General features: G+C 46.3%; 1 protein-coding gene across 1 annotated transcript; it reads left to right on the top strand.

Annotated features, from left to right (window-relative positions):
* The first annotated feature begins 3,399 nt into the window (after positions 1-3,399).
* On the top strand, positions 3,400-13,025 carry DLK1 (delta like non-canonical Notch ligand 1). The gene is made up of 5 exons (XM_083737333.1): positions 3,400-3,739; positions 6,627-6,690; positions 9,239-9,369; positions 10,453-10,597; positions 11,947-13,025. Exons 1-5 carry the CDS (start codon positions 3,670-3,672, stop codon positions 12,653-12,655), a joined length of 1,119 nt encoding a protein of 372 aa, XP_083593459.1. The 5' UTR covers positions 3,400-3,669; the 3' UTR covers positions 12,656-13,025.
* The last annotated feature ends 12,109 nt before the right edge of the window (positions 13,026-25,134 follow it).

The raw sequence follows: 25,134 nt of genomic DNA, 5'->3' as shown, positions 1-25,134 counted from the left end.
TTAATCTATTTTTCCTCTCCAGCATTGCTGCAAAGACAGTAAGAGGGCATGTGTTGTACTCCTTTTATTTTGAAACACTCAAGGCTGCTCAGCTTCAGTGCCATTTAATTAAAGGTTGTTTAATTATCCAAAATAAAATAAAGTTGGTTGCCTCAAGAGCGGAAATGTCAAGCAGTCACACTGCAATGCAAAGTGAATAGTCTAGCCTGCCATTCACATTTGGGTAGTCCTCATCAATCGCAAAGGTATTTATACTTTTATTCTATTTTGAGGCAGAAGACAATGTTTCCTGTTCAGGTGCTATGCCAAAGGGCAGGGTGATCCATATAAAGCTCAGTTTTCAAGCCCATTTTTCCTTCAAGGAATTCACAGTTGTGGTATGTCAAGGGTGTTGGGACTGTGGCTCTCCACGTTTAGGGCATCAAAAATCCTATTGAACTCAGTGGGACTTACTTCTCAATGGACATTTATTTACCCAGCAGTGCAAACCTATAATGTCTACTCAGAAGTAACCCTCATTAACCCAATGGGGCCTGCAAATCCTACCTTTCTTTCTTTTTTTCTTTTTTCTTTTTTTTTTTTTGGTAGAGCAGAAGTTTTGGTAGAGCAGAAACTGAGACTGCAATGTTGTTTATTTGAGTGTTTAGATCCTAGCTAGTTAATTAATTGAACATTGAGAAACTCCTAATGTGATTTTTCTGTACCTCACAAATGAGGAACATGGGGCCCTCCAGCTATTCTTAAACTCCAATTCTCATCAGCCCCAAGCAAGCATGGCCAATGGCCAGGGATGATGGGAGCTGAAGTCCAACATATGGAGGGCCACAGGTTGCACATCCCTGCCTGTAGACCATGTATGAAAAACTACCAGATGGGGTGCAACCTTGGAGAAATCAACTATGAGTCATAGGCTTATATTCACCTACATTTCCAAGCTGGTTCTGAACTACCGTACATCTTTCATCTGCTTCAATGCCCGCTTTGTTGTTGTTGTTTAGTCATTTAGTCGTGTCCGACTCTTCATGACCCCATGGACCAGAGCACGCCAGGCACTCCTGTCTTCCGCTGCCTCCCGCAGTTTGGTCAAACTCATGCTGGTAGCTTTGTGAACAGTATCCAGCCATCTCGTCCTCTGACGTCCCCTTCTCTTTGTGCCCTCAATCTTTCACAACATCAGGGCCTTTTCCAGGGAGTCTTCTCTTCTCATGAGGTGGCCAAAGTACTGGAGTCTCAGCTTCAGGATCTGTCCTTCCAGTGAGCACTCAGGGCTGATTTCCTTCAGAATGGATAGGTTTGATCTTCTTGCAGTCCATGGGACTTTCAAGAGTCGCCTCCAGCACCATAATTCAAAAGCATCAATTCTTCGGTGATATTACCGGTACTATTTTTTCTCATATTGAACCTTTTGTTTCCGAATCTCCATTTTGCATTGTCGACATGGTTTGCCTGTGGTGTTATGGTCGACGTACAAATATATCTGCAACTCCATCTGAACTCATAGCCAAATATATCAAAGCTGTTTTAGAAGCATGGTTGGTGTCAGACACCTACCACGGAGGGAAGTGACAGCTTAGCTCCCATTACAATGGCAGTGTTTCAATTGTTGTTTTAGTTAAGATCTCTCCATTGCATGACAGAAAAAGCTGCTCCAAACCAACGGTTTGCTCCCTCTTGGCAATGCATTGCTATAGTAACCAAACAATTAGGGTCAGCCCTACCTCAGCCTCTTCTGTTGTCACTAAATCAGTGTGGGGCGGAAAGCACCACCAGTGAGAGAATGCACATTTCTGTTACTATTTGCTGGACACTGCGATAAATAAAAGAAGCATCTCCTACACGTCATTTCAGTCATCCTTTAAAAAAAAAAAATACAAGAAAGCTCAATACACTGTACTTTGTGTCGTTTAGTCATGTCCGACTCTTCGTGACCCCATGGACCAGAGCACGCCAGGCACTCCTGTCTTCAGTTTTCTTGGCAGGGATACTGGAGTGGCATACCGTCAATAGCAAACTCAGGTGACTGAGTGCCTTTCCATTTGGGGCCACCCCAAAAAAGAGCAGTGGCCTGGCTTCTGCCTATTTGTGGAACCCTCCAAGTACAAAGAAGTCTTCTGCAAGTTTGTAAATAAATGTGAAATGATATGGCCTGGCAAAGGATGCTTCCACCAGATGGGGCTTCAATACAGTGGTACTTCAGATTAAGAACTTAATTCATTCTGGAGATCTTTTCTTAACCTGAGGTACCACTTTAGCTAATGGGGCCTCCCGCTGCTGACACCGCGTGATTTCTGTTCTCATCCTGAAGCAAAGTTCTTAACCCAAGGTACTATTTCTGGGTTAGTGGAGTCTGTAACCTGAAGCGTCTGTAACCTGAGGTACCACTGTACTGTAAATGGGTCATGGAGATATTACAAACAAGCCATTGGCAACTGGATTAAATGGGGAGAGGGGTTATGGGCTGGCATATTGATGTCCATGGTTTAAAAATTTGTGTGACCAATTCCAGAGGGGCCATCCTGTTAAACTGCAATAGATTGTAATGGAACTGTTTTGAAGTCACTTCAGCACCAGATTGGTGTGGGGGTTAGGATCGCCTCCCCTCCCCCAACCGCCCAGCTCTGTCCTGTATTTTGCCAGAACAAAGGCGGCAATCCTAGGAGGGATATTAAGTTGAAATAAACAACAGTCAAAATGTAGACCCACAAGTAAACTTTAAAAAAAAGGCACATAGGCTCTGCTGGTCCCCGATAAGTGAACACCGGGCAGGCAGCGCGCCCTCCCCAGGCAGCTCCGCCACGCGCTGCCAAAGCGAGCAGATCCGCGATAAGGCTGGAGCAAACTCCCTCTGCCCGCTCTTCGCGGGTGCCAAGGGCTGGAACCTCCCCGGGGCTCGGGCAGTGCGGACAGCCGCAGCCGCAGCCGCTGCAGCGCTTTAGCTTCGCGAAGAGGAAGGTGGGCTTTTCTCGCTAGCGCCACCTCCTGGCCAAGTTAAGCGAGCGCGCCCCTTTCCTGCGCACCCTGCGCGCCTCCAAGAACCGGAGCTATCTCTACTCCCCGCAAGCTATCCTTTCTGCCCCCAACCCCGGCGGTGTGTGTCGATTGGCCAGCTTGGAAGCAACAGGCGGAGAACAAAGGAGAGGGGCGCGTGCACGTGTCGTGCGGAGTCAAACTAGGGGATGCACCCCCCAAAAAACACCCCACCCTAAACCCATCCCCACCAACCCCCGGCGCCCCGTCCCTAGGCGGCTTATCTAATTCCACTGCGACCCCTTCGCCTCGGGATCCCCCATTTCTCTCCTTTCCTCACGTGCAGGTAATATTGGATTCCCCGCGAGGTGGCGGCGTGCACGTGAGAATGCGCCCATTCCCTCCGCCTCATTCCCCAGAACGTAAGAGGCTTGCCCAAGCTTGGGAGGGGGTGGGAAGGGTCCTTTCTCCGCAAGAAGAGCCCTCCCCGCTCCTCCTGCTGCGGAAGACGCGCGGGTGGACCTCCCTCCTTTCCCTTCCTGGAAAAAGAAAGAAAGAAGGGAGTCTCTAGCGGGAGACGCTGCGCATCTGTTTGCGGATGGGACAGCTGTCGTGAGCCGAGCCAGCCGAGGCGCGCGTCGCCTTCGTCTCCTCCCCTGTGGCGTGGGGCATGACCCCCTTCCCCAGGCGCGTTTTTTGGAGATGGGGTTCAAGGCTGCCAAATTCATCTGTTACTTCTTGTGGCCGCTTGCTAGCATCCCTCTTGCCCAAGGTAAGGAGATCCCGGTGGGAACGGGATGTTTTACCATGCTCACGGCGACGATCCTCTGCGTCCGGCGCAAGGCTGTGCATGCTTACTCGCGAGTAAACGAATCCCTCTCGCGTTTGCGTGGCGCGCCCAAGGCAGGGCGCATCAAGTGGGGTCCACACTCTGTCCCTTGCGAGTCCTTTGTTTTTGTGTTCGTTGCTCGTGTTTCTGTCTCCCTTGGAGCAGGTCTTGTGGCTCTCAAGAGTTTTGTTCTCTCTTCCGCTCAATTGGGATGCGGAGCGAGAGAGCCAATTGTGTATCCATGCCATTGCTTGTAGATCCAAAAACTGGCCGCCGTTCAGCGTACTATCTCTCTCGCACCCATCTCTATTAATAACCCCGTTTTCGATATTTAGTAAAACAGTTCTTACAAACTCATTTGAAAATGAACGCCCACTTTTCCATCTGCCGTTTTCTTCCATGTCGGGGGGCGGGCGGGGTAGGTTGCCTCCCCTATAGAGGTAGCAGCTGTAAAGACTGCAAACTTTCTCCCAATCCTCAGTATTATTTTTAAACAAAGCTTTTAATGCCCCTGTAAAGCTTTCCTGTTGTAAATATCTTCCAACTATTGGAGGGGGAGAGTGTCGTTTCTGTCTCCTGTCCGGTCTCCCTCAGTCCCTCAGTTTAGAGAATCATAGAAACCCTTCTTAGCTTTTCAAATGTGCTAGCAGTTTTATTACTGCACCACTACAGAAAGTTATTTGCATTCTCCATCTGATGCAATTTGCTCCTGGTTTAAGGTCATTGGTGGTTAAGTGTGTTTGAGAAAGTGTCAGCTGATAAGATCCAGCTTGTGTAATAACATGTTTCAGTGTGAGCTACTTTGCACAGAAATTTCACACATTGTATTTGTTTTAAGGGCATGATCCGTTCGGAGATAAACTCCAGTTCCATTTATTTAAGCGGAGCAGTTGTAACTGCATGCTTAATTCTGCCGGTGAAACTTAAAAACTGAACTTTCAGTGCTTCTAGGGACTGCAGTGATATAATGGGACTTCTGAGTAGACATGAATAGGATTGTGCTGCCAATGTTCTGATGTTGGTATGCCTGTTCATTTTTGCAAAAGATGAAAGGGGGGGGATAGGGTAGTACAATGCCCAGTTCTATTAAATGTTTCATGCATCAGTTAACTTCCGAATTCATTGTGTTTGTGGTCAGCCTATGTGATCATTGTTCTCCTAAGCAGAAGAATGAGCTCAAATGTAACTTTGTCCTTAAATGCATCAAATATTTTCCAGAAGAAACTTTGGTTCATGGTCCAGATCTACGTATGATTTTACAATCACATTTTTAAAATATATTGCAGTGTCAAGATCTGGTATAGTATTTTCCACTGTCTTATAGCTCGTAGGATAGAGTTCCACTGAGTTCAACAAGATTGAATGCCAGATAAGTGTATATAATGTGACTGTGGCCTTTGAGTGCAGTCTAGGGTATATTTACCCAGATGCAAGCTCCACTCACTGTGTTCAGCAAGCCTTGATCCCAGCAAGTGTGCACAGGATTTTAGATTTTAGTTCCGAGTAAACATGCACAGATTCTGGCAGCAAAGCTTGATTTTATTTTGTCTTACTTAGGTGATACATTTCACAACACTATTAACGTAATGAGCTTCAATTAACCTTTGCATTTCTTTGCGGTTTAACCAAATTAGTTTTTTCTCAATCAAGCATCATTGTTGGACACATTTGGTGTTTATGTTGTGGGCTATTTGGATGTCATCTTGGAGCCAGGAGCTGCTTTTGCAAGAGTAGCTATTAATTAACATTTGCTCCTAAATGCACTTCTTTAGGAGTAAGCTCCCTTGAAGTCTGTGGGACTTCTTTCGAAGCAAAAGTTTCAAGGAGAATAATATATCCAAGGGCATGAATATGAAATGATAATGGATTAGTAGTCACAGATGGGTTCTTTTATACAACTTGAAACTGGCATCACTTGTGTTGGAAATTCTGCGCTACGGTTTTTCTTTTTAAAAATATGCATCAAATTATATGCTTTTGCTGTTTTCTTATTTGTCACCCTGGCCTTTTGAGGGAGGAAGTTCAGGATAGAAATTTAATGAACAAAAACATTATTGTACCAGGGGCAATTATAATACTATTTAGAAGTTTGTATTGTGTTTTGTTTTCAGCTCTGAGGCTTGTCACAAGTAGTAGCTGCAACAAAATGTTACACTATGAAGTACGACTTCTCTGAATTCCAACCACTCAAAATCCCATCCCCAGTTTCCTCCCCTCCCGCCCTACTAAGCATGCTCAGACCTCATTACACTGCTGAGGTGTTTTCCTCCCTGCCCCCCTCCCCTAAAGATGCCTTGTGTTCTTGCAAACCTTGGGGTTTCCCAGGCCTGCTGACATCTCCCTCCTGTGCATGGATTGTACTGTTTTGGCTATATAAGCATCCACACTCAGGGTCTGAGTCTGATTTAGAAGGAAATAGTTTCAAACTTAGAAAACAGATATAGGTTCTAAAGCTATGCGTATGTTTTCGTCAACAGCTGTGCTGCTAATGAAATATTTGCATGGGTAACATTGTCATTTTAAAGTGGGGTCTAAGATCAAAATGACCAGACAACAGCAAAGGTTGCTAGGTTTATCGAGGGTGCAATGAGATTAAGGGCCACCATCTGAACGATAATCTTGGCCATTTGATTGCCCTTTTTACCCATTGCTGTCTTTTTTATTTGTATATATTTTATTTGTATATATTGCTTGTTTTATGTTGCTATGGCCATTGGCTAATGCGAATAAAGTTTATCTTATCAAAGTGGGGTCTTCACTCTAAAACAGAATGAGGAGCTCTTTTCAGAAGCACTTCTGCAATATTATGTTGTGAATCTTACTATTTTAGGTGTCGAATGTAAGCCTGGTTGTCATCCTGTAAATGGATATTGTGAAGTTTCAAGTGAATGCAGGTAAATTAAGATTTTTATGCCCAAGCTAGAGAGCGCTTGTTTCAGTTAATCGTGCTTTTGAACTCTGTTCTGTTTTCAACTAACAGGAGCATATTTGTGTGCAAAATGTAATTCAGTAACCAATGCTTTAATTAATAACCATGCCATCATTTTACCCACACCTGATTTAGATTTCTTACGGCCTGTGCAACACTTAAAAAGCATACCAATGCTAATTATGAGGTAGAAGGTTACCCAGCACAATAAAACAACAGTAATGGTTTAATTAGTTAATTTATTATCTTTGCATAACACTTCACACATCCAGAGGCACCCAAAAGTGTTTTGCAATTATGCAATGCAAAATATGAAATGCATTTGTTAAAAAAAAAACCAATTAAACAATCCAGATATGAAGCACTAAAAGTGTTTGTCCCCGGAAAAAAAGTTCTCTAAAAAGCATCACAGGATATCCTGAAGAACTCTGCTGGATCTGCATCCAGTTCTCACAGTGTTCAACATATGCCACAATGGGAAGCCCACAAACAGAAGCAGAGAGCAGCCTAGGATTCGCAGCAACTGTTGTTCCGAGGCATATTGCCTCCATAAAGGATGAACGCCAATAGCCATTGATAGTAACAGTCCTAAAAAAAAAACCCTTTCTTTGCAGAGAAAAGAAAAAGCATGTTATTTTAAATTGGGTTTCTATGTGTGATGCTCAGATGCGAGACACAAATGATTTTGAAATCCCGTTATCTCCAAGCATATGTGCTTAGAAACTTGTCCCCTCTTGTAATAATAATAATAATAATAATAATAATAATAATAATAATAATAATAAATTTTTATTTATACACCGCCCTTCCCGGTTCAGAAAACCAGGCTCAGGGCGGCTAATGACAAATTTAAAACACTTAATTGATGCAACAAAAAACAGCATAAAATACAGTATAAAACGTGAATAACAATAAATTCAGAATTCAAGAATCAATTTAGGGGGGAAATCCATCCAATAAACATTAGATGATCACCAGGGCTAGCTGGCTAAATTAGTCCTATTTGGGCCAGTGAGGAAACCAGGGGAGAATTAGCTGTGGGATCCCAGAGTGGGTAATCTTCATAAAAAGGGGAGAGGGACGGAAGGAAGGGGAATAAAAGATCAGGCTAAGTTCAGATTGAAAGCCAGGCAGAATAGCTCTGTCTTACAGGCCCTGCCGAAGTACCATATTTTTCGCCCTATAGGACGCACTTTTTCCCCTCCAAAAATGAAGGGGAAATCTGTCCGACCCCTCTCGCTCTCCAGGCTTCAGCAAGCTATCAGCAAGCCTGGGGAGCCCGCGGGAGTTCCCACAGGCTCCCTAGGCTGTGGATAGTAGCCTGCCACCCGGCGCACAGTGTGCCCTGAAGCAGAGTGCCCCGCGCGCCGGGCAGACATCCGCAGCATGGGGAGCCCTGAAGCAGAGCGCCCCGTGCGCCGGGCAGACATCCGCAGCCTGGGGAGCCCTGCGGGAGTTCCCGCAGGACTCCCTAGGCTGCGGATAGCAGCTTGCTGCACTGAGCGCGGGGCGCGCTGAAGCAGAGCACCCCGCACTTCGGGCAGACATCGGCCAGCCCCACAAGCTCGGGGGACAGCGGGGAGGCACAGCGCCGCCATCCCGCTGTTCCCCGACCTGGTTTTTGGGGGGAAATAAAGGAAAACATTTTTTTCCTTTCTTTCCCCCCCAAAAAAACTAGGTGCGTCCTATGGGACGAAAAATACGGTAAGTTAAATTCTGCAGGGCCCTGGTCTCATGAGACAGAGCATTCCACCAGGTTGGAGCCATCACTGAGATGGCCCTGGTGGAGGATGATCTGACTTCCTTAGGGCCTGGGACCTCTAAACTATGATTATTCATGGACCTTAAGGTCCTCTGCAGGGCATACCAGGAGAGGCAGTCCCGTAAATACATGTAGGTGTGCATGTAGCTGCACTATGTGTATAGGATTCCATTAGATGAATAGTCCATGAGTGGTCAAATCAAGTCATCTTATTTTTGGAAGCTCATCTGTTACACTTTCCAAACTCTTAACTGTATTTGCAAAGGAGGTGTTATCCCGGCTTGATATCTTAGAATTAAGAGTTAGAAGGGACCATGAGGATCATCAAGTCCAGGCATAGACAAACTTGGCCCTCCAGATGTTTTGGGACCACAGCTCCCATCATCCCTGACCAGTGGTCCTGTTAGCTAGGGATGATGGGAGTTGTAGTCCCAAAACATCTGGAGGGCCAAGTTTGCCTATGCCTGATGAAGTCCAACCCCCTGCAATGCAAGAATATGAAGCTGTCCCATATGAGGATCCAGTGGCGTAGCGTGGGTTGTCAGCACCCGGGGCAAGGCAAGTAATTTGCGCCCCCTAACCCGCGGATTTGCGCCCCCTAACCCCCAGATGTTGCGCCCGGTGCGGCCGGGCCCCCCTGCACCCCCCATGCTACGCCACTGTGAGGCTCAAACCTGCAACCTTGGGAGTTATCAGCACCAAGCTCTAGCCAGCTGAGCTATCCAGGCTTGTTTGACTGTCTTTTCTTTAGGTGTCAGCCTGGTTGGCAGGGCCCTCTCTGTGACCAGTGCATCCCTTTCCCTGGCTGCCTGCACGGGACCTGCGCCAAGCCGTGGCAATGCATGTGCGAAGAAGGATGGATCGGCAGCCTCTGTGACACAGGTTTGCAAACCTCTTTTGCTTCCTCTGCCCAAGATCCAGATGGATCTATCCATACGGTTACAGCACCACCTGGTGTTACAGATAGGCAGTTACTTTAATAGCATTGTGTCTCCCTCCTTTTTGCAATGAAGGCACCTTGGAGTTGCAGCTATTCAGATGAGCAGATCCTTAGGGTTGCCATGTGTCCTCTTTATCCAGGACATGTCCTCTTTTTCAGGGGTGAAATTTGTGTCCGGGTGTATTTTTTCAATTTGCCAAAATGTCTCTGGCCATAATTTCTGGATGAGACATAGACTTAACTGGCGACTGAAGACTTGCTTTCCTATTCTCTTCTCCTCCTCTCAGCAATATATCACAGCTCCTATAGCCTACATATAGTAGGGGTATTTAAAACAAGAGTCATCATAGCATCCTCTTTTTGGCTCTTCAGAATATGGCAACTCTCAAAGTTCTACTTAAGGCCAAACTATATGTCAAATGGGAAAACTTGTATATAGTTTTAATCTTAGAAGTACCAATGTCCTCCTGACACAGGGAGGGAACTAAAGCAGGAGATTTGAGGTTATTCTAATTCCTCATTGCTTCTCAAAAAGCTGAAAATCCCACAGTGTGTCCATTTCAAAACAGATGCAAACCGATGTAAGTGGTCTCAGTAATGGGGGTGCATCCACATCTGCCCACTGACTTCATTACGTCTTTCATCATTCACCTGACACATGTGCCTGTGAATAACATAATTAAGTTGGGAATAACATAATTAAGGGGAAGGTTTTCACATGTATCTTGAGTGACCACATCTTCTCTGTTGGATGGCAGGATCCAGAGTGAATTGAGATTGAAAATGGCATGTTGAGGATGAGCAAGAAGAATTCCAGATTGAGGGAAAACTGCTTGTTTTGTGCTACAAACGGATTTGTGTGCATGCACCCCAAGATTCATATGTTCATAAACATACAGTGCAATTGTATACCTGTCTGCTTGGGTATAAGTCCCATTGAGTGGGATTCACTCCTAGGTAAATGGACATAGGATTGCAGTAATCATACGAAAATAACATTGATTTTTTTTGTATTATTAATATAGATGTTCATCCCTGCTCTTCAAAACCTTGTACAAATAACTCAACCACTTGTATTGAAACTGGCGATGGAGGATATATTTGTTTGTGTGCTCAAGGATATATTGGGGAAAACTGCCGTGTGAAAAAGGGCCCTTGTATAGTGAACGGGTAAATATGGATAAAAACTTGTGAATGTCTTACTGCTGTCTTTTATTAGGCTGACATGCATTTGTGCACAGGCAATGTCGGATTTACGTATAAGCTAAACAAGCTATAGCTTAGGACCCACTCTCTTGGAGCCCCCCCAAAAAAATTAAAGAAAAAAACCCCTGGATGTACATTTCCAAAATATAAGATAAAAAACAAATAAAATAAAACCTACATACAGCAGCAGTGTTTTGTGCTGTGTAGGCCCCGCCTGCTAGCCTGCTCCCTAAAATATCACTGTTTTGCTCATTTCTATATACTGTATAGGGTGCCTACATTCTGCATGTGCAAATGGCTTTAGATACCTATTAGGTCCATAAGTTACCATTTGTTGTTGACAAAGGACACCTGGACATATAAAGGGCCCCATTACCTTCAGTAGCTTAGGACCTCATCAAACCTAAACCCAGCCCTGCATACAGGGGAGGGGTCCCCAACCTTTCAGGGCACACTTGGAAACTGTCATCGGCACCACAAAGTGCCCATTTCTCAGAAGAGAAACTGGCCATGCCCAGACCACCACCTTGCAAGCAGGCAAACATACCGCAAAACAAGCAGAGCAGACCACAACAACCATCTCCACCAAAAGAAAAAAGTGCCAAAATGCTCTCAGATAAAGAAGGATTAGGAGTGTGTGTTGTTGCTCACATGCACCCATGTTGAGGAGTCCAGGCATAGGGCATCATGGTGCCAGCCAGGTTTGTTTCTTCACATGCCTCTACCATTCACCCATCAAGCAGGTAGCATCTAATTCCTGCAACAAGAGGAGCATGTGAGTGAAGAAGAGCAAAGCTACCTTCCCCTCCCACTGTCCGTCTCTCTTAGGACATGTCTCCCCAACTCTGCTCATTCCTGGCTTTGGAGATATAATAATAATGATTTCTTACACTCTGCCCATCTGACTGGGTTGCCCCTGCCATTCTGGGTGGCCTTCCAACAAAAATACAGGAAACAACAACATCAAACATTAAAAGCTTCCCTGTGCAGGGTTGCATTCAGATGCCTTCTAAACGTCAAGTAGTTGTTTATCTCCTCGACATCTGATGGGAGGGTGTTCCACAGGGCGGGTGCCACTACCAAGAAGGCCTTCTGCCTGGTTCCCTGTAATTTCACTCCTTGTAATCAGGGAACCTCCAGAAGGCCCTCAGAGCTGGACCTCAGTGTCCAAGCTGAATGATGGGGGTGGAGACGCTCCTTCAGGTAACAGGTATATAAATGGGGGCGGAGCTATTTCATTCCACAGAAGGGAAAATACCATTTCTGGTTTTTTCATGGACTTCCCCTTCTGCCTTTGTTGTTTTGAACTCCAGTTCTCCCTGCCAGAATGGAGGGACCTGCGTGGACAACAATGGATTTGCTCCTCACGCCTCCTGCCTGTGCCTTCCTGGCTTCACTGGAATCTTTTGCGAAATCGATACGGACGACTGCGAGTCGAACCCCTGTGAAAACGGAGGGACGTGCACTGATATCGGGAGGGGCTTCCGCTGCATCTGCCCCTCTGGTTACGGAGGTGTGTTGTGTGGCAGTCCCATCACGATCTGCACGAGTGGCCCGTGCAAAAATGGTGGGACGTGTCGCCAACGCCCTGGCGGGAGCTTTGAATGCATTTGCAAACCACCCTTTGCCGGGGTCACCTGTGCTTCTTCCAGCAGAAACACAAGCGTCGGTGCAGAGGCTAAACACAGGCCAAATCACCACCCGCACCCAAAAGCTCACCACAAACCTGTTCACCCCCAAGAGCCAGACGTCTTGACCATAAAAGAGACGATCGAAAACAGGCAGCATCTTCTCAGTAAGAGTCAGGTGATCTGCTTCCTGGCCCTCGGCTTGCTGACGTGTCTTGTTGTGCTGGGTACAACCGGGATTATTTTCTTCTCCAGATTTGAAATGTGGCTAGCAAATGCCAGGTACAGTCACCTGGTACGCAAGGAGAGGGATTGCTTCCTCAAGGCCAATGAAGGCGAGAACCTTTCGGTGAATATCATCTTCCCAGAGAAGATCAAACTGACTAATGAATAGGGACGAATGATACTGTCGTCTGGGCTGTGCCCAAAGTCTTATATTTCGCAATGTGTGCTCTTGACGTTTTCTTTCCTTTTTTCTCGGCTTTGGGACCGGTTGACAGACAAGAAATTGACTGTGTTTTTGTCACCTAAAGAAATTTCCCATTCCCATTATAGTATGATTTCCCACCTACATGCGCACACAGAATCATATGTGGTGAACCCATGAATCTTTATTTCCTTTAAAAATAAACAAAAGGCTGGTGATACTTTGTGGAAAATAAGAGAACTGATGTTATTGTGCTGTGTATAGCATGTCTGGCCATCGTGCTACTTCTGAGTCATTTTCCAGTGCTTATTTTCTAATAAAGGATATTTAAGGGCTATATTGATTTATCTGTTTTCAAGGGTCTTTGCTGTGCTTCATTGACACTGATGCAGGCTTTTAACTTTGATCTGGTTCAGGCTGGTGGTCTCTTTCAGGAGCAGAGAATTTCAGATGCTGGGGCCTAACAGGACCCCCAGGCCTCTCTTATGTGGCCTTTGGGGCTCTTCCAGGCCATATCTCAGGGACCCTGAGGATCATCTAGTCCAACCCCCTGCAATGCAGGAATATTCAGCTGTCCCATACGGGAATCGAACCTGCAACTTTGACATTAATAGCACCACACTCTAACCAACAGAGCTTGGAATTGTGGTCCCAACAACAACTGGAAGGTGCCACGGCTACGCCTAGTCCAGGCGCATGAAAGAGAGATACCACTTTGAGTTTGGCACGAAGGCACGCAAAAACCCACCTGCCATTTTTAAGTTGTTTTATTTGGAAGAATGTTTAAGCAGACAGGAAGGGGAAAGGTCCACAAAAGAACATCACACTTTGTGTCTATCCTGTTGCAGTCACTTAGCAGGTTTCTTCGTGCGTAATGTAGCAGCACTGATGGTCTGACAGATGTCAGGGAACAAGGGCTGTTGGTTGGTTGGTTGGCAGCCATCCATCTTTTAAGGGCTCTTGACACACACGTGGGCTCTGACTGACAGGTAGCTCTTACACAGCCACATCAGTCCAGGAAGGGAGCGTAACACATTTTTGAAGTGAGGAGATGGGCCGTTGCAGTTAGCTACTCCTGCGGAAGGTCTCCCCCTGCTTCCCAAATAGATGGAACTCCTTACTCTGTTTGTGTATTGAAAGGGGGACATGACCTCCCTGCCTGGGCAGGATGGAGGAACAAAACAAACAGGTTGCCACAAGGTGGGACTGCATTAGAAGTTTGTTGCTTTGTCATTCGGAGAAAAGGTGAGTAAGAGGAGGGCAGATTAAAGGTATCCCTGACCATGAGGTCCAGTCGCTCTATAGGCCAAGGGAGCCGACGTTTATCCGCAGACAGCTTCTGGGTCATGTGGCCAGCAAGACCAAGTCACTTCTGGTGAACCAGAGCAGCGCACGGAAATGCCGTTTACCTTCCTACTGGAGTGGTACCTATTTATCTACTTGCACTTGATGTGCTTTCAAACTGCTAGGTGGGCAGGAGCTGGGACCAAACAACGGGAGCTCACCCCGTCACGGGAATTTGAACCGCCGACCTTCTGATCGGCAAGCCCTAGGCTCTGTGGTTTAACCCACAGCGCCGCCCGCGTCCCTGAGGGCAGATTAGATGTGTATAAAATCATTCATGGTGCAGAGACTGCCGGTCATGGGGGACTTGGCAGGAAATTAAAATTTTAACATTCCAGCCCTGGCAAACCTGGAAGGCAAAGCTGGTGAGAAGACCTGGGGAAGACTGGCTTCACTCAGGTGTGCTGACAATCCATTCAGGCCAACTGCACTCGGAAGCAGCTGGACAGTTTGCCATCAGACATCTCACCTGCCCTCTCTGCATGTTTTGGCACTACCTGAAGTTAAGTGGGCAGTGCATGTTCATGACCTTGCTATGAAACTAATCGACAGCTGTATTTGGGGCCCGGGAGGAATTTGCCCACAGACCAATTGGGCCGAGCAGGTGGTTGTCCTGATCCACCAGCCCAAAGGTTGGCTCGTGGGAGTGGTTTGGTGCAGGTATACCAAAGAAGGAAGTTAAAGATACCAGAGTGATCAGTCCTAGTGTTTTACTATAAGAAAGCGTAAGCTTACAGTAAACGAGCCTGCTGGGCCTCGCTGCCATTGCAGGCACAGGACGAACGCTGCAACAATAAGAGGTCACCATGGCTCATCCGCCCCCAAGCAAATGTTGATATAGCCATCATGCACAAAGCAGAATATGTCAGTTTGCCCAGAACCTCACCTGGCCAGTGAGGCCATAGGTGGCAGTCATCCAAAGCTTCTCCCTTCTCTGAGCCTAATGCCCAGCATCCCAAGTTCCACAGATAAGTGCAGCATCAAAGCAAGCCAATTAGCACATATCAAAGCAAGGAAACATATATGTGTTCATCCTTGCAACAACGGCCAATTATTTGGGGCGTTATCTTGACTACAAAGATGGTGCTTGCAGGTCTTCCAGAACATTTCAATTGGGTTCAACAAAAGGGCATTTTACCTACCTCATAGCAACTGTAACACCTTGCTGGAGGAAAAAGGCTCTGGGTTGGATCCTTAGTCTAAACTAGGGTGGTGGGAGCAAATCCAACACTCACTTTCAGGATTAAGTATTGTGGTACCCCAGGAAAGGGGTCCAGGGGAAGGTTTCTCTCTGAATACCCAGATGGGAGCTAACGGGCCACAGAACTCCCCCAAAGGCATCCTGGAAGGATCGTTCCATTTGATGTGCATCTGGGATTGACCTTGATGTAGTAATCAGCTGGCAAACAGGCTGGTTGATTCAGGATGCATACCCAGTGCCTAAGCCAAAAACTACTTACTGTACATCTGTAATCAATAAAGTTGTGGCCATTTTGATCCCAAGATGTTGTCATGTCATTTTTCTGCTTCCTGAGCCCCAAGCCCTCATTAGAAAATCTGGAGATAGAACAGTTCAATAAGTGGTTTTAGAGGCAGAGAAAATTTCTCTTAGGATTCTCTAAGTACCATGTATCTCTGGATTTAACCTTCCCCCTCCCCCCCAAAAAATGTGGGACAGCAGATTTATCTGATGAAGGATGTCTGGACAAGCGGGAGCTAATAGGCACACAAGGGGTAGGTCAAAGTTTGGCAAACCCCTAGATACATTCATGAAGGATACAGCTATTAACACCTTCTAGCTATAATGTCTCTGAATGCCAGTTGCTGAGAATTACACATGGGGAAAGTGATGTTTCACTGAGGTCCTGTGTCTAGACTCCTGGGAGAACAGGATGCTGGAGAAGATGGGCCGTTGAAGAAGAAGAAGAGTTTGGATTTGATATCCCGCTTTATCACTACCCTAAGAAGTCTCCAAGTGGCTAACATTCTCTTTTCCCTTCCTCCCCCACAACAAACACTCTGTGAGGTGAGTGAGGCTGAGAGACTTCAAAGAAGTGTGACTAGAGGTCACCCAGCAGCCGCATGTGGAGGAGCGGGGAATTGAACCCGGTTCACCAGATTACGAGTCCACCGCTCTTAACCACTACACCACACTGGCTCTCAACACATTGGCCTGATCTAGCATGCTCTGCTTATGCTTTCACATGCTTAAAGGGCTTTTTGTGCATTTAGTAGTTATAATATATGCAGAAACCCTGTGGAATGTCAGAATTATGATTCCCCCCATATTGCAGATGGGGTGGTGGGGAGAGAGAAGACTGAAGCTGAGAGGCAGTGGCTTGTCTAAGAGTACCTAGTAAGTTTTATAGGTGAAGTGAGATGATTGAAGTGGGCATCGTCATGACTCATAGCCTAGTCCCTTGGCTGCACCAGCCTTCAACCTTCAGGAAATGAGACAACAGTTGTTGTACACATGGACAGTACCTTCATAAGCATCTGTTAAAAGGCTTCATCTTCCATGAAAATGTCATGCAAGATGCAACACCGGCACTCAACAAGCCAGAGTGCTCAAAAGCCTCTTTTGACTGATTCTTCTGGAAACAAACTGATTGATTCTTCTGGAAACAATTCTTCTGGAAGATCACAGGAATCAGGTTTCTGTTCGTACAGGCCACTGCTGTGTGGAGTGCCTATGTTGTATTTGGGGTAGGACAACGCAGGTGGTGCTGTGGTCTAAACCACTGAGCTTCTTGGGCTTGCTGATCAGAAGGTCGGCGGTTTGAATCAACACGATGGAGTGAGTTCCTGTTGCTCTGTTCCAGCTCCTGCCAACTTAGCAGTTTGAAAGCACAGCAGTGCAAGTAGATAAATAGATACCACTGCGATGGGAAGGTAAATGGTGTTTCCGCACACTCTGGCATGCGTCATGGTGTTCTGTTGCACCAGAAGTGGTTTAGTCTGCTGTCCACATGACCCAGGAAGCTGTCTGTGGACAAATGCTGGCTCCCTTGGCCTAAAGCGAGATGAGCGCTGCACCCCATAGTTGCCTTTCACAGGACTTAACTGTCCAGGGGTCCTTTACCTTTTACCTTGGCCTTATATTGGAGCATTGGCCTGTTAAGACATAAGAAGGACCCTATATTCACAGTGGCCACATAGAATAAGGTTACCAGATTTTTTCAGCCAGTGTGGTGTAGTGGTTAAGAGCGGTAGACTTGTAATCTGGTGAACAGGGTTCGCATCTCCGCTTCTCCACATGCAGCTGCTGGGTGACCTTGGGCCAGTCACACATCTCTGAAGTCTCTCAGCCCCACTCACCTCACAGAGTATTTGTTGTGGGAGAGGAAGGGAAAGGAGAATGTTAGCTGCTTTGAGACTCCTGAAGGGGAGTGAAAGGCAGGATATCAAATCCAAACTCTTCTTTTTCTTCTTCAATGAATCTGGGGACACTTTTCAGCTTTCTACTAAACTGATGGATTTTGTCAGGGGACTGATTTGTAAATCTGGAGACTGTCCCTGGAAAACAGGGATATCTGGTAACCTTAACCTAGAAACCTGTGGGAAATCTCCAAGCAGGATCTGAATGCAAGAGGAGCTCTTCTGAGGTGTCTGGCAACTGGTATTAAGAAACCTCCAACCATGAAGGCAGAGTATAGCCTTCACAGCTAGCAACAGAGCCATGAACAGCTGAACTCCAAGGACCAGAATCTATCCAGTTTGCTGCTTAGTGAGATTTGAATATGGAGTGCCAAGTTTGATGGAACGATTGCAAAGCAGGGTTGGCCAACATGGTGAACCTCCATGTTCCAATCTTCTGTGACTATTGCCCCAATATCAGGAGGACATCGCATGGGCAAACCATGTTTTTTTACACTTCATGCCGTTCCAGTTGCCTGAGTGTGAGAGAAGGGCTGCAATCTCAGATCTGGCCTCTGTTGCTGCATCCTCTGCTGGCCCAGCAAGCCTTCCATCCATGCATTATGAGGGAAAGCCTGAGGAGGGGAGTTGTTAAAGTAAAGGTAAAGGGACCCCTGACCATTAGGTCCAGTCATGACCAACTCTGGGGTTGCGGTGCTCATCTCGCTTTATTGGCCGAGGGAGCTGGCGCACAGCTTCGGGGTCATGTGGCCAGCATGACTAAGCCGCTTCTGGCGAACCAGAGCAATGCACGGAAACGCCGTTTACCTTCTGCCGGAGCAGTACCTATTTATCTACTTGCACTTTGATGTGCTTTTGAACTGCTAGGTGGGCAAGAGCAGGGACCGAGCAACGGGAGCTCACCCCGTCGCGGGGATTCGAACTGCTGACCTTCTGATCAGCAAGTCCTAGGCTCTGTGGTTTAACCCGCAGTGCCGAATTGTAGTTCTGTGAGGGGATCAAGGGTCTCCTAACATCTCTCAACATCCTCACCAAACTGCAGCCCCCAGGATTCTATGGGGGAAGCCATGACTGCCTAAAGTGATCTGAAGCAACTTTCAAGGTATAGTGCAGATGTGGCCTTGCGATGCGATGGCAGAGATGACTCGCCCAGCAAGTTCTTCTGGGTGCTACGAATGGGATGATCCATGGGGAAATTTAACAGGTGCTTTAAGTTAAGAGTGGAACAAGCAGTTAAGTTATCGGTCCATCCTGCAACAAGCACATCTATTATATTAGAAATGCCATTCCGCTCCTGACTCTTCAGCCTTGTTTTCACTTCTGTGAAAAGAAGTCCATTGGTTAACATCCAACCTTTAGAGAATTGCCTTTTCATGCAAACTCTTAACCACTAATGCCCACTGGATGGCAGCATTTGAACATGTAATTTATGAGTAGCCTATCAAAGCACCTCGCAGCTAAAACCAACTCCATCATTTCTGCCATATTAATAAAGAAACACAGAGCCTTTCCATATTTTGATAAGTTTAGTATAGTTTAGTTGTTTAATTTAGTTTCGTTTTTGAAGTGGAGATATGGAATTTTTAACACTACAAATACTAAATTATATTGCATTTCCCCCTAGGACTCAAAATGGCAATATTTTGTTTCTGAGAAAATTGATTCTTCCCTTTGATAGTATCAGTTCTAAAAGTGAAAATGCCTATATGGAATTTTATTCTGCTTATATTACTGGAGTCTATGCAAAAAAAAAAAAAGAGTTCTTTGTTCAGTCACAGTGGCAGACACTTGCTTTGCATGCAGAAGGTCCCAGGGTTCTTTTTGGGGGTGGGGTGGGGGCTAGATTCAATGTGACTTGCTTCACTTACTTCAAACTGAGGTAAGTCAGTCTACAATGATGGTGGCTTTCAGGTAGGGGTCTCTTCAAGTCCTAACGGGAAACTCTGGAGATGGAAGCTGGCACCTTCTGCATGCCAAACAGATGTTCTGCCTATTTTTTAAAAAAGAGAAGCTTTGGGATGGGGGCAGACCTGAAAAAGTAGCAAACCCCAGCAAAATTACCTTGCATCTCCAGCAAGATCTCCCTTTCATCATTTGAATCCATTGGTTCGGGTCCTACCCTCCAGAGAAGCAAAAAACAAGCTTGCTCCATCTTCCATGAGACAGCCCTTAAGATATTTGAAGATGGCTATTATATTAGCTCTCAGTCTTCTGTGCTCCTTGAAGACGGTGCAAAGCCAGACATTTGCAAAATATGGTTTGAAGCTCAACATCAAAAAAGTGAAGATCATGGCCATTGGTCCCATCACCTCCTGGCAAATAGAAGGGGAAGAAATGGAGGCAGTGAGAGATTTTACTTTCTTGGGCTCCATGATCACTGCAGATGGTGACAGCAGCCGCGAAATTAAAAGACGCCTGCTTCTTGGGAGAAAAGCGATGACAAACCTAGACAGCATCTTAAAAAGCAGAGACATCACCTTGCCAACAAAAGTCCATATAATTAAGGCCATGGTTTTCCCAGTAGTTATGTATGGAAGTGAGAGCTGGACCATAAAGAAGGCTGATGGCCGAAGAATTGATGCTTTTGAATTATGGTGCTGGAGGAGATTCTTGAGAGTCCCATGGACTGCAAGAAGATCAAACCTATCCATTCTGAAGGAAATCAGCCCTGAGTGCTCACTGGAAGGACAGATCGTGAAGCTGAGGCTCCAATACTTTGGCCACCTCATGAGAAGAAAAGACTCCCTGGAAAAGACCCTGATGTTGGGAAAGATGGAGGGCACAAGGAGAAGGGGACGACAGAGGACGAGATGGTTAGACAGTGTTCTTGAAGCTACCAGCATGAGTTTGACCAAACTGCGGGAGGCAGTGGAAGACAGGAGTGCCTGGCATGCTCTGGTCCATGGGGTCACGAAGAGTCGGACACAACTAAACGACTAAACAACAGCAACAATAGCCTTGGGAGAAAGTTAAGAGGATTGTTCTGTCTCAGCAACCCATTTGCTTTGCCAGTTTCTGGCTGCTTCAGCTCTTGGTCAAATAAATGCATGACTGAGATGGGGCTGTTCATGCAAACTTGCCTCGTGCATTTGACTTTTCAGCCTCCAGAAGTGCAAGGCCAGCACCCCTTTTGCATCCTCATTTCCCCTGCTGAGTTGGGAGCTTGGGAGTATTGCAGTCACCATAGCAACAACCTATCTCAGCAGCAAGATTTCCAAACAAAACTCATCTGAACTTTCTCCTGTTTCGTTTAGCATAAAATTGCATTGGAATTGGCTGCCCTCCAGCAGAGTGAGTTCTCTCATTTTCTAATGAAACAAAACAGTGCCTTGGCACTCTCTCGCTCTCTTTCTCTCTCTGGATAAGGCATCCTTCCTATTGTAGATGAAGTTAAATGTGTTCAACAGGAAAGGCACTGCAATAAAAATGATCTATGCTCACGATGACTTGAATATTGCAGAGCAAGAACCTTTTAAAAAGTCTGTATGTTATTTTTGTTTTTAAAACCATGGTAACCTGCTTTCCCTGCAGCACCTCTGTTAGAAACAAATAAGGCCCACGAGCTAACAGATCTACACTGGTTTTACTCATGGCTTTAAAAACAGCCTGGGCTATAGATGTTTTGGTTGACCTCTGCACACTCTCGCCAGTCCAGTACATGTAGTAGACTCTGGGGTTGAGTTCATTTCGATGCTAAGTAACTGTACTACTGTATTGCTTGGGTGCACACAGTATCTGTGCAAGGGAGGAGGACTGTGGTGGGGCAAACAGGAATAAACTGATTGTGTCCCTGGGTCCCTCCTCCAGTGACTGCCTTGGCTACCCAACAGATCCAGTGGTTATGAGTCCCCAATGTTCTGGTGGCGCTGTGGTCTAAACCACTGAGCCTCTTGGGATTGCTGATTAGAAGGTGGCAGTTCAAATCTCCACAACGGGGTGAGCTCCTGTTGCTCTGTCCCAGCTCCTGCCAACCTAGCAGTTCAAAAGCACGCCAGTGCAAGTAGACAAATAGGTACCGCTGCAGTAGGAAGGTAAACGGTGTTTCCATGCACTCTGGTTTCCATCATGGTGTTCTGTTGCTCCAGAAGCAGTTTAGTCATGCTGGCCACAAGACCCAGAAAGCTGTCTGTGGACAAACGCCAGCTCCCTCGGCCTGAAAGCGAGATGAGCGCCACAACCCCATAGTCACCTTTGACTGGACTTAACCATCCAGGGTCCTTTACCTTTTTACTGCTCTGGGGCAACCAACATGATCAAGGGGGGTGGAGCGACTCCCCAGTGTGGAAAGGTTGCAGCATTTGGTACTCCTTAGTTAGGAGAAAAGGAGAGTAAAATGTAACATGGAAGCAGTGACCATAGAGAAAATGACATGGAAGAAGTCTATAAAGTTGGAGAAAGTGGGTGAAGGAAATTTGTGACCCTTTATCACAGCACTAGAGCATGGACAGAAACCACATTCTTGACAATTGCTTCCCTGTATTAGTCTTATCTGCCCAATTCGCCAGAGCCTGTCTTCACATGCAGGGGAATTCCCTAACTTGCTGAGGTTTTGAGAACCATCGGCTCCTCTCACCTGGTTTCACTGGCCAGTCAAAGCAGTTTCCTGGGTGTGGCCACTGTTGCATGCTGACAGCTTCTGGTAACTACAATTGAGAGCTGAGTGCAGGGTTGGAACCAAAGGTGGAAAAACTGCCCCAGAAGGAGGACAATGCATTCTCCATCAGAGGTACTACCCCTCCTCTTGCACCCTAAACACTTAAAGCCTAATTAGCCATCCACAAATAGAAAGGCTCCCTCAATTTGAAGAAGTTGGGATCCAGGAGAGGAGACTCCTCCCACTTGAGGGCAACCTTCCCTGGGCAACTGCTTGTGTCAACTCTCTGGCTCCTCTGCTGAAGCCTCTAGACCAGCTGTTGAAGGGACAAAGAGGGAAGAGGAGAATTTACCCCCTTCTGTCATTGAGACCATTGCTACACCTACAAGTTTCCCACCAGTGGACCTTAGTCTGGATGCACTGAACATGGTGACCTTCTGGAATGCCTACCTGAAATTTCCTGGCAATTCTGGTCTTTGCTGAAGGGGAATCGTCAGGCGGCAGAGGAACAAACCCCCATGGCAGGTTGCCAGGAATGGACAAGACAAGGAAAAGTCTTACTGCCTGCTTTTTATTCAATATTAACAGAGAGTAAATGCAGCCTCTTGGAATAATGGTGTTGCCCTGAGTGAGTCTCCACCCCCTCTGTCTCTCCCACTTCCTCATGCGTCATCGCTACAGGTGTAGAAAAGTGCCCTCTGCCTTTGAGCTCTTTGCTCTCCTACTTTCAATGCTCGCTGGGTTCTGGGTGGTGGTGGTGGTCTGGAATGCTTTCTAAAGACACCAAGTTCATCAGCTTCTTCTTCCTCCTCCTCTCCCATTATTCCCAGCTTTCCCCCTCATCTGCCTCTGAGCTGTGATCTCCTTCAAACCCCCGTTGTAATTCTGAACTGTCTTCTTCTTCTCTGGAAGTGTCAGGCTGGGGAGGCGGTCTCCACCATTCCTCCTCTGCCTAGTCGCTGACAGGTATTAGAAGAGTATTCCTGGTTAACTCCATGACTTTGGCTTATCACTGGGATCTGTCTTGTTCTCTTGTGCTGTTCAAGATCTTTATGGCACTGCTGAGTTGGCACGAGAACGTAAGAACTTGCAAACAGTCTTTCTAGATCCAACCAAAGGCCTATCTTGTCCAACATCCTGTCCTCACAGAGGCCAACTAGATGCCTATTGGCAGAACCTGAGTGCAACAATGCTCTCCCCGCATGTGATAGGTCCTCTGGGAATGAATGCTTCTCTCATCAGCTAATCTCAAGAAGTGCTGAAATGATTATTCGGTTTCGAAGAAATGTTTCTCGGCTTTCCCCAGCTTCATGCATATAGATAGGCATGTTGTGCCGTGAACCTCGAGGAGAAGGTGATGTCCCGAGATCTCTGAAATGTTAGCTGCGTGCTGAGCAGCCATCCTTTCAATGCCACAGAGGAGCACATAGAATCATAAGAATTGTAGAGTTGGAAGGGACCACGAGGGTCATCTTGTTCAACCTCTGCAATGCAGGAATCTCAACTAGATCATACATATAGAATCTGTCTTGTAAGATCCTAGGCCAGGCATAAGCAAACTCTGCCCTCCAGATGTTTTGGAATACAACTCCTATCATCCCTAGCTAACAAGCCCAGTGGTCAGGGATGATGGGAATTGTAGTCTCAAAACATATGGAGGGCTGAGTTTGCCTATGGCTGTCCTAAGCTATGGGGATAGGTGGATCCCAGCTGCTTAAGGGTTATTTAACTCAAGGTGAACTTGATCAATATCCAGTCTTTTATTGTCATGGCAAAGCAGATAATTCCTGCAGAGAAAAGCTGTAAAAATCAATTTCAGTTCTCCAGAATGCCTCTTTTTAAAAGAACCAGCCACATACATTCTGCCATTCCAGAGTCAAAATCTATGTCTAGAATGCCCATAAATAATATCCAATTCTCCCTCTTCCTTCAACCCAGGTACCAAGACTGCACTTTTCTACAGATCACAAATCTTCTGCTATAAATTTTAAAGGCCAACAAATGTGTTTGAGAATTTTTAAGCTCTTCATGCCATCTGGCATCTTTCAGCTTTCACTGTCCCCCCTCCCCCCTCCAAACTAATGGAAAACATTAAGCTTGGACCTTGTTGTATCTTTTTTGCTACACAGCACAGAAAGGGGGTGGGAGCTTCTCATGCCCAGAGTTTCTTCTTGGGGATGTTTTGAAAATTATGTAACTTTTGCAGCACTATAACACCTCTGCAATTCTCAAAACACTTTCCATTTTGACATGTCTAGTGAAATGTCACTTGTTTTCATTTTTTAAAAAAGCTTTCTTATCTTCCACTCGCTACAAATAACAAAGTGAAAATGAAGCTTTGGTCAATTCCTGGAAATGGGTGTCAACGGCCACCATTACATTGCTTTGCTGATGAGAGATACACACTCCCTGCTCCTCATGCTCCCATCCTGATCAGAGTGTGGGGGACCTTTGCAAAATAAGAGCTGGGTCCCTGGCCGAGCCCAGTGTGTATTTTTCCTTTTTGCAGCTGAAATGAGAAGAGAGTTTGGAGAAAGCTGCATACAACTTCCCACAACAGAGAAGGGGATTGGACCAAATGACCATTGGGAATCCTTCCAACCATGCAATTCTATGATTCTGTGATTCATAGACCCCTGTCCTTCCTTGAGCTATTACCTTGGCCATCATGGTGGCCTTTGCACTTCAAATGCCCTTCCTAGTTGAGGCTACAAAAGAGAAGAGGACAATGAACCATGTCACACCTGTTATGGTTGCCTACGGATGCCTTTCTGCATTCTCCCTAAGCTGTGATTTGGCTTGGGAAAAGACATGATGGAATCAGAAATGAAGGCTGTGATGTTCTAGCAAGTGATATCCAAGGTCTCAGTGGCTACTTGCCATGATGGTTTTGCGCTGCCTCTACAGTTGTAAGGCTGTAACGCTTCTGAATACCAGTTTGTTGGTTTCCCACAGGCTGGCCACTGTGAGAGCAGGATGCTGGACTCGGTGGGCCATTGGCCTTACCCAGCAGGATCTTTTCTATTCTGATGTTGCCTGCTCCCTGCTCCATCAAGCTGGAGATGCCTAGAACTGAACTTGGGGCTTCATTATGGTGCTATGGTCCCTCCCTGACACATTTCAAGAAAGA

The sequence above is a fragment of the Podarcis gaigeae genome, assembly GCF_964106915.1.
Source record: "Podarcis gaigeae genome assembly, chromosome: 1".
NCBI classification, from domain to species: Eukaryota; Metazoa; Chordata; class Lepidosauria; order Squamata; family Lacertidae; genus Podarcis; species Podarcis gaigeae.
This window is presented reverse-complemented; position numbering and strand designations above follow the sequence as displayed.